This window comes from Atta colombica, unplaced genomic scaffold (assembly GCF_001594045.1).
Source record: "Atta colombica isolate Treedump-2 unplaced genomic scaffold, Acol1.0 scaffold102, whole genome shotgun sequence".
NCBI lineage: Eukaryota > Metazoa > Arthropoda > Insecta > Hymenoptera > Formicidae > Atta > Atta colombica.
The window spans coordinates 1,166,168-1,177,045 of NW_017259187.1; the positions used below are offsets into that span (position 1 = coordinate 1,166,168).

Consider the following 10,878-nt stretch of genomic DNA (forward strand, 5'->3'; position numbering starts at 1 on the left):
AATTAATTTAATAGACATATCAGACACAAAAAATTCAGTGACATATATAACTCTTCGTTCCGATAGTTTAAATTTTATTAAATTATTTCACGATTGCTATTAAGTGGAAAAAATAAGGAAATATTATGTGAATTAATTCTAGGTATAAATTTTACATTTGTTTAAAATATAATAAAAGCATAAAATCCTATCACATTTTAATTATGAAATATTTCAACGAAGGAATATATCAGTTGATTTATTCCTATAATTGGTTATCAAATAATAAATTTTACGCGCGTCTTCAGCAATATTTTGTCGTTGTATTTTTGTGGAGAATGTTCCACTCCTAAAAATTGGAGGAATGTGAGGGAACCATGTATACGATGTATAATATACGATCATAGTTGATTAAACGCGAGATCGGCGAACTGTGAATCGACTCATCCAGGTGCGCACCTGGGGTGAAGCTCTCTCTCTCTCTCTCTCTCTCTCTCTCTCTCTCTCTCTCTCTCTCTCTCTCTCTTGCAAAGTACAGAAATAAACTGTATTCTACCTAGTTCCACTATGCATCACTTTTTCCATATGATGAAGGTCGGATATGCTGCGTTTCTGCGATATTTCTGCGTCGATCATATAGAAGTCCTCATGCAAAATTCAACGTGCTTGAATTACCTTGAGTCATTTTGAATCATTGCATCTGTAACCATGATAACATAGATCGACAGCGTATATGAAATCTTGCGTAAAATTTCTTTCGGAGAGAATCAATCGATATAGATTTAGGATTAAGGGACACGTGTAACTGTTAGCCTCGTGCGAATTTCGTGGGCAAACGCGATGGCGATCGAAACGGAATCGCAACGAATAATACGACCGTAAATAATAATATTTAATAATTTCCATGCGAGTGTCTTTGTGTATGATAACGCATACGTGAAATACCACGTTATATAATTTGAAGCGCATGTATCGATTTTATAATGGCCAGCGTACTCGGTTTCCTTTCAGTCCTCTCAGCGATCTTTTCGCGGTCTGAATTTGATTAGCTATGTGTTCTTTTTTTTTCGATTGAGGGGGAGGATGGGAGCATTTTTAGTAATAAGGGATATCCACTCCTTTTAAATTCATCGACCGATACACCGTGTATCCCGCGTCGCGCCGGTGTATCCCGCGGGAATTCTCAGGTTCTGCCCTCCCGGTCTCGTCGTTGCATTGATCCTTGGCATCCTCTCGCTCCTCGCTCACCCACTCTTTCAACCCTCTTTTGCGCTCCGCTTCTCCCTCTCTCTTTCCTTCCCTTCCGCCCTTTCTCCCTTCGCCACGATCTTCCTATTTCCACTCTCATCCCTCTTCTTCCTTCTGGTACCTCGCTACGCCCACACGCTGGTCGTGACGTCACGCCGCCAGCACGTGGGCGAATTCAAACATCTGCCCCTTCTTCATTTTTGAATAGTCTTCGACCTCTAACCGGCCAGGACTTGAACAGAAAAAAGGCCCGCCAACTCAAAACTCTCGTTGACTCTCGTAGAATGATGATTATCTTGAAGATTATTCCTCCCTTCATCAGCTAAATTTACGAGTGCACTTTTAACTCTTCGTCTCGTTAGCGCGAATCGATTTATCATTCATCTCCTCTGATTTTGAAAGACAATTTTCTTCATTTCAAGGCATATACAATACCGGTACACAATAAAATTAAACATTTCCAAGGCTTCACTTTTAAAGTTAATTCGACCATAACTTCGAGCTCTGAGCAACGATGCATTTAAAAAAAAAAAAAAAGAAAAAACTGACATAGTTGGCGAAATGGGGTTACGAAATGTCATCGAGAGCACAATGAAGATCACGTGAACCCACACTAGTTTGCTACCCCTCCGCGTGACTCCGTTACTTATGAATAGAGGCTGGGAAAACTTTGACATTTTCCCTACTTCTGGCGAGCTGCGTACCGTACAATTGCGCTTTTCAAATCGACCGATGCGTCGCATTACATTTTTTTTCCTTTCTTTCTTCGCGACGCGTTTTACAGTGGTTCCGATGGGAGTTCACCCATGGGCTAATTTGTCCGCGCAACGTGCACCGACTATTTTCCATGATTGATCGTCCGCGTGACAAACGAGAGTACTGTACTCGCGATAACCGTAATTATATTAACGTTCGCAATAGCGTTTTGTGTACTGCAGCGGTTTTTTTTCTTGTATCACGTACCATGTGACACAGCAGGATCGAATCTTTTCGAGAAAGAAGGGGTTGGAAAATAGACAGTTTTGCGTATAAATTTAATCCGAAGATATTGCAATTTGACAGTCGGACGAATAAGGCTTTGATGCTTTATCTTTCTTTTTTTTTTTCTTTCTTTTTTTATATCGTGGAATCCTTGCTCACTCATAAATCTGATGCGACGCGCACATCGAAATTAGCTCCTACTATAGGAACCAAGGCATACTAAATCTATCGCGAAAAAAATAGATAGCCGGTACAATAAAAAAGAAATCGCGTAAGATTAAGTTGATCGTAATTGTATGCCTTAATTTTATACTTTAACGATATTGCACATGTTGCGTGCTATTCAAAACACACATTAAGTATGCGTGTCTTTTAATTCAATTAATACATGATGACGCGTTTGGGATTGATATGTATGAAGGGTGAAATGAAGGAAAGAGATCGTGAAGCGAAGTCCATAATATACTGTTCGTTATAAAAAATTAATGAAATTGCCTTCTCGCAAAAATTAAAATGATATCTCAGCAGAAGCGCAATGATTTATTACATGGGTTAGTTATGGATTCATGTAAATGTGTAAACATGTGGGCGCGGAGTGCATACGCATACCCGTGTCTATTGTATATCCGTCGATGCAAATAGTTAAAGCAACCTCCGCTAGATTTTGCAGAGTACATGGCTTTGATCCTCATACATCCCCCTGAGATACCTGTTTCTCCACATTTATTTTTGACACAGAAGGAGGCACTGTAGGCTGACTGTCTGTAAATAACGTGATATTTCCTCTTGGTCGCTGCGCGGATCGCTAGTTTGGGATAAACACGTAGGCCGGAATCAAGCGGTCGCTACTCTGCAGAAACTGACAATAGCAGACCACGCATATCAAAGACACGCATCGCGTCATGCCGTTATGACGCACGGCCTACCTTCAATAAAAATGCCAATAATAGCAATAATATAGACCGATAATGTCTATTTTTTTCCCTTCTATATTTTTTCGACGAAACGATGCAACGTAAACTGTATTCATTAACGTGCGAAAGCATGAGAACATGGAAAGAATGATTTTGAAATTTTATCTAAAATTGATTTTGAAATTTATCTAAAAATTTCTATCTAAATTTCTATCTAAAATTTTTATCTAAAAACTTATCTAAAAATTTAGCTAGATATGATCTGAAAATAATTATTTTGATGACCAACGAAATTATTTTCAGATTTGCATTTAATTAAATTTTTAACTATTTTGGCAAAACTATTCTTTCTGTAGTCTTGATATGTATATTAAATACTTTTATTACGAATATTATTGTATATATTACTATACATATATTATTTGAACGAAAGTCTAAAAATTACAAGATGAAAGAAGAAAGAGAACAATTGCATTGGATGATTGATTACACGCTCGATGGCGAGATTAATGGCCAGTTTCGCACATCCACAGTTAATTTCAATCTTAATTTAACCAATTTATTATGTCTTTTTGCGGTTTATTCTAAGGGATCATAGTATATAGAATTCACCGACGTGTAAAACTGGTCACGAAGCATCTGGCCGATCACACTTGAGATGAGATGAGGTGTATCTAGCCGAACATATTTCATTGAAAATTCTGATACACGGAGATGATCATTAAGTGTAGCAACATAATTGTAAGTTTAAGGTCGAGAAACAAAAAGTAATCATATGTGAGAATCGCTTTTAAACGCGTACGATGCGCGAGGGAAGCGGCGGGCTAGCTCGACGGTGGTGTTGTTGCTCCCATTCGTAGATGCACAATACAATTAGTGAATAGACAATTAGTTTGTAGAAGCGAGGTAAGTTACGTGTGCTCATATGTTATCTGGGCGATCGCCCGTTTTAATGGCGACCTGTAGAGAATCCGAATCTAAGGCGAGATATGTGTCTCTCTACGAAGACAGGGGGGGGGGGGGGAAAGGAGAAAGATCTTTCAATATTTAGGGTAAATTAATATTAGGGTAAATTAATTGCCATGAAAAATAATGTTTGTTGTAATCGATGTGACTGACAGTAATCCACTTCTTATCTAATTTCTAAATAATCTCTTCCACCATCCACATTCTCGCGCTACGTTTCTTAGCGTCGGAATCAAAATACATTAATGAAGATTTTCAGTCCGAGTTTCAATAGTCGCGCACCTGTGACGTGCGAAAACAATCTCAGATTGAATAATCCGCTTCTGACAACTTGCTGATAGCGCGATTTGATGCGATAGTAACACGCTTAAACGCCGTAATATCTAAAAATCTCCGCTCTCGCCGTTATCGATCATGCCTCACCGACGAGCGCGATGAGATAGCAAGCGGAGGTAAGTACTCAGGCATTTCGAGTTTACCCAATTTCGTTATCTTGGTAATGAGTCTTCGTCGGCGCGGTTTTTATCCATGCTTCTCGCGCGACCAAACTTCCGCAGCTCAGCAAAATTTTTTGCGAGAAATAGGAGCGTAAACGAGATACCGTCGCCACCGCCGCCGCCGTCGACGACGGCTACGATGTAAGAGTGGGCGTAAGGCGGCGCCAGGAACGGGGTGGTAAAATCTTGGAATGATTTATACGCGGTGAGTTGGTGTCATCTAACTTTTAAATTAAGATTCTCTGCACTTTTCTCCGACGCGTGACTTCGCGGTCCCTGTTTCCGTTCGCCGCAATGATCTGCTACTACCGTTCGCGTTCTGACCGCGCTTCATTTCTATTTATTATCTAACACGAGCATCTCCTTGGGCAGAAAATGCCACGCTCGCGTCGTCAGGTACCTGCGGATGCGTGACTATTCCGCCCACTTAAACGCACGCTTAAACGCCCATCGACAATCGTTTGTAGTCCCACATTCGTCTTTTATTCAGGCCGTTACTTTACGGATACGTGGCATAAAGCTTCACTCATTGGTTCACTCTTACCTCACAGTTTATCTCGGTTATGAATTTAGTGGAAATTAAATTCATGTTTGTCTACTGGCGGATCCAGAAATTTGTCAAAGAGAGGGCATTGGTGCTGCAAGCAAATTTTTTTTTAATCAAATATGAAAAGATAGACTATTAAATTATTATTTAAATTATTAAAAAAGTATTATTTAAATTTAAAGAAAAAAAAAACATTTTATTTAAAATTATGTTAACACAGAAGAATAATATAATGGAAATATTTTTCAGAAATATTTTTTAATTTAAGAAGTTCCTAGATACAAAAAAAATATAGAGTAATATTCATAGTCGATTCTTAAGGCCAATCAAAGGGCTGTATTAGCATCTTAAGATAATCTTCTCTTACTTAATATAAGAAAATCTTAAAATAAGAACAGACTGTGAATATGATCCTATTAGATATATTTTATATATCTAGAGATTTCCTAAATTAAAAAAATATTTTTAAAATATCAAAATTACAATTAAGCATTTTAGAAATATATATAATATTTTGCTATAAATATTCTCTCAAAAAAAAGGAGACTTCAAGGGGGAGGTCATAGTCATGGTCCCCCGTGGATTCGCCAGTGCGTTTGTCAGATGCCGAGCGTGAAATTTTCGTAGATGAATTCCGTTGTTACGCGTTTTTGGTCATCAATGAAGCTGCTTTTATCGTCTCTCATTATGTCGCAATGACACACGGATATCAAATGTTACCGCGTGGAACGCAGACATATAGGTATCGTTGAATGATATAAAGATGCTCTCTCGTGGCGATCATATTACCAATTTGTTAGTTTTACGAACCGCGAATCTCTTCTCTTTTTTTTATCGTGCTCTTCGCCTACATATTATACTGACAATACATATACAGCGAAACTTCTTCTCCCTAATGTCCCTTTTATACGCTCTCCGATCTAAAAATATTCTGCGATTTTTAATATTTAATCATGAATAAAATTAATGGTACATTTCTTTCAGCGAGTGAATTATCTACGAATAATGACTTTACGCAACACTGTCTGACGTCAAAGAATCATTCGCATCTCGTGATGATGTTCTCGTAGCATGGTTGTAAAATACCGTTTCGCGGTAAATTGAGAATCGTTGAATTGAGTGAAATGCTTTCGCATTTTTATTTTGTGCGATTTTTTTATTCACAGATGTTCAACAGCTCGTTGTACCTCGTTCGTATTTACCATTTAGTTTTTCTGTCTACCTGCGTCTGCGTCTTGTGTTTAAAAACACCGAGCACGAAATCTTGCACATATTCCCACATTTTCGGTACCCAATATATATATTTATATCTATATTTTATTATACTCTAGATATATATATATATATATATATATTTAACATAATATAATAAAATATATAATATATAATATATAAAAAATATATACACATAAAACCAGTTTATTTCTGATATAAATGAACCGCAGCGGACAAGCTTATTTCGATAATTATTTCGATAATTAGCAGTAAGTCAAACAGTATGTTGCAATGTGTAGTTAAAGGGAGATCGGCTTTTAGGGCAAAAGCCGCTGCCACTAGGGATGACTTCCAGGGGTACGCGGGAGAAGGCGGCAGACAGAATGAATCGGCAATTCCCCGCGGTACTTAATAATTTTATTACATAAAAATACAAAGCAAATCATCTTTCGCTATATATTAATCGCTACACATATATCTAATTGTATGTATACTTACATATACATATATATAATATGTATATCTGTGCGTATGCGTGTGCATGTGTGTGTACGTATCTGCCGAACGGTCGTGCGTATCAAATAGAAATTGATGCTGTTTCTCCTTCTGGTTTATCTGATTTTTGCTTGATAATGCATACATTATGTTACTTTTCTTCCTATTCTTTTACGTCCTTTTTGCACAGGATTTGATTACTTTTTTAAAAATTCAACCGTTTCGCTAATCCAACTTCAAGATTAAACTTCATTGAGGACATACCGTCCATACTTAATTGTGTTTAGGTTTCTTTTGAATTGTCTTGCACTTTGCAAAGAAAATTATCTTTCCACGCCCTCAGGGACACATTTATGTCAGAGTTTTCATGAAAATAATGCGAAGATACACACAGTTACATAGAGAAATAGTAAGTTTTTCTACGAGAAGATCCTCGTCTGTGACGTTATGCGATGCGACCGATCGGCAGAGAATTGTAATAGACTTTATTTGTTCTACTTTGGACGGCTATGAATCGTGCACAGGTATATTTTTATCTATACTTCACTCAAGAATATACGCGTACACACATACAACTCCCACAAATATCTCCGCATCTTAAAATCCTCCGTTCGCTCGCATATATACATCTGGATATACGCATAGACCCGTAGATACTTTTTATCAATTGATGACGCTGTAGCCAAAATTATATTTTTGAGATTGGGATTGGGTCTGTGTTTCATATATCTCACTTTCATTAAGTTTTCCAACATTCCTATCTTTGGCATCCGTACGATAAGCATCTAGATTTTCTTTAAACTTTAAAAGAATTTAACTTTAAGAGAAACTAAAGATAAGTTTTTTTTTTAGGAAAATCGAGGTTGCGTATTGTTTTCCAAATATTACAGATGTAATTCAATTTATATGAATGCGATCTTACGGAGGCCAAATTTGTATCTTCCGTCCATATAATAATTTTTCATGTCTTTTTGTGTCTCGCCCAATTTTTTGTGTAACGGATAAAAGTCTGTTATTTCTATCATTAAAATCCTGCTGTCCTAAGAAACAGAAAGTGTCTCAATGCAGAATTTTGGACATTTTTCCAAAAAAAAGAATTTGTAATTACCGTTATGCACGTACGCGCACACGTACACACACAACCACACGATCCCTGCACAAACGCATATAGTCATACCTTTTAGCGTCTTTCGCCAATTGTGTGACAGTCGTAGGCAAATTCAAACGTACCGGTTTTTTACTTAACGCTTTTCAGACGTCTATCGCACATTTATCAGGGGCAACCTTGCACCGCTGCCTTATCTCGTTTCCGTTAGGTATATCGCTACACACAAAACGCACACACGAAGCTGATACGCGAAATCAAAGAGGAAGAAACACCGGACAGGACAGGACTAGGAATGCAGGGCATCGCAGGGAGATGTACTCGAGATAATAACAGGATAATCCCCGATTCAATGGTTTCGTTATCGGTACGTAAATCGACTCGATTGCCGAAAAATGAGACCCCGTGAAAGAATGGACAAGGACGCGTGCGCAGAGAGAAGATCTCAAAGAAAAATCGCGAGAAGATACGCTCTTTTCTCTCTAGGGAGGTGGGAGAGAGAAGCATAGTTAGAATTAAGGATTTACGATACATAAAAAAAAAAAGACAATTCGCGCACGCGCTTTTTCGTAAACGAGAGGAAAAGGAAACGAAGGAGAAAGAAAAAAAAACACGAAACGTTTTGGATCTACTGTAGGGAAGGGGTACTACCACGTGGGAGGTCCGAAATCGATGTCCAGTGGTGGGCGTAGGCACAACGGATTCCACAATGGGCACCACGGGTCGGGCGCGGGCATGACGGCCGTGGAGCATAACGGCCACCATCCACCGCGAGAGCCGCGAAAAGAAGAGAGCACTCTCGTCAGACGGAGTTTCCGAAGGTGTGGCGACGAGTGGCGGGCCGACAGTAGGAGGTGCGTTTCAAGGAGGCTGACGATCGTGCGCTGCTTTTTTTTTCATTTTTTCGCCGATCTTAATGAGCTTTCTACAATAAACTATTATTTAAGTTTTTAAGTCTTATAAGAAATTAATCAATCACAATCGAATGTGAGAAGGACAATCGATTATGATTGGTCAATATAGCTTAGAACTTAAAGCTTAGGTAATGATTGATGCTTGGTTTATTGCTTCAGTCTTAAGTCCTCCTCAAATCTTAAAATTCAGCCAATAAGGCTGCCAGTCTTAACTGAAATCTGTATTCTATTGGCTGAATTTTAGAATTTTAGGATTAAGACCGAAGCATAAATCAGGCATTATTGTAGAAAGTCTCTAAGGCTGAAGCACAGATTTCTTCATAACGCATAAAACATAAAGCATAAGAAAATCAAGTAATCAGAATCATCGATATTCATATAGTCGATTCTTATACTTAAGATTGTTTTAAGTACAATCTTAAGATGTCACGAACTGATTAGATAGCCATCTTAAGACATTAGTTAAGGTAATCTTGAAAGACTATGAAAGGAAAGAAGATAAGGTTATGGTTGGTTTATTTTCTTATACGTTATGTGTTATGCAAGACTGTGCTCCTGACGCGATAAAACGCGACGTATCGCAAACGAAAACGGAAAATGTTTAACGAATATCTCGCGGAATGTCTCCATCGCACAAGTTCGACGTCATGAAATGGTTATTTTTTTTTTAATTTACTGTAACACGGAAACGATACCGTTATTGATTAAGAATACGCGAAAATAACAATTATCTTTTACTTTTTTATTCTATAACTAAAAAATTATAAAATAATCATTTTACAGTTACATAATTTTTATAATTTAAAAGATCCTATATAAACATTGAGACATTGAATATAAATATATAGTATCTATTATTGAAACTATGATGTAATCCTACGCGCTTTACTTGAAAAATTTTATGGATGAATGAACTTTTACGATTGGGGATTTTTATCATTACACTTTACAAAATCGCGTTAATTGAAGATATCGAAAAAACAATGTTCTAATCGGGATACATAACATAAGCCGATATCATATATGTAAGTTGTGTTATCGTGGCGGATCACACTTCGAGCTCGATCACTCGGTCGGATCAAATCGTGAAATCGGAATCGCGGCGACTTAATACGACAAGACAAACACGCACACACAGGCACCAACCACTTATCGTTCTCGTGTCTCTGTGTGTATGTGGCGTGTCCATCAGGTTCACGGAGAGAAGGGGGAAAAAGACAGTGCGTTTTGACGGTGGGACCAATGTCGGCGGCCCTCAGGAGGAGGAATGGTCTTGGGAGGCCGATCGGCAGGGTAGTCAAGACAGCGCGACCAAAGACTCCGGGATAGACACTTCTAGCACCTTCACGAGCAGTGAAGACAGCAACAGGGGCGATCTGCCCAAGGTACGAGGCCAGGTTACAAACGAGTAACGTCAACCGGCTCGAAAAAAAATAAATAAATAAAATAAAAAGAAAAAGAAAATAACTTTAGAGAACGCTTCTCGAGTTGTAGCGAATTGTAGATCGGAGTCGATCTGTCATGTAGAAAACGGAGTCCTACACACGCGCGTGGATAGACAAGAGTTTAGGAACAAATCGTATTCGCCGGTGAATCGAGTAAAAGGGGTTTTTTCAGCAGCGCTTTTTGTTACGATCGCGCCCGATCGGGAATGAAAACGGTACTTCATCTCGGTAATGATTACTCTCCTCCGCGTGCGATCTCCAGGCGCTAATCGCGGCGGATCCAAAATGGAATACGTCGTCCAAAGTGGAATTACGATTGTTTTTCTTTCTCGCTCCTAGCTTCGATAGAATAGCGGAAAGGTGCATTGGAGAGGTGGCTTGCTAATTGATGTAATTAGCGCGCAGCACTTGTAATTAGTTACTTTCGGATTACAATATGTACCGTGTGCCAGGAGAGCCGAAGTTTCAGGGAGTGAAGAATTGCGCAATTGGTTGCGCTGAGACCATTGATACCGATCGATGTGTGAACTGAAAGAGACAGAGAGAAAGCTCTATATATATATATATATATG

The 10,878-nt window shown here is 38.4% G+C and overlaps 1 protein-coding gene across 1 annotated transcript in view; it reads left to right on the forward strand.

Moving 5' to 3' along the window:
* LOC108687837 (regulating synaptic membrane exocytosis protein 2) overlaps positions 1-10,878 on the forward strand; it is a 61,642-nt gene that overhangs the window by 21,498 nt on the left and 29,266 nt on the right. The window contains exon 6 of the mRNA XM_018193832.1: positions 6,669-6,751. Coding sequence (XP_018049321.1) covers positions 6,669-6,751 — 83 coding nt within the window. The remainder of the gene's footprint in view (positions 1-6,668; positions 6,752-10,878) is intronic.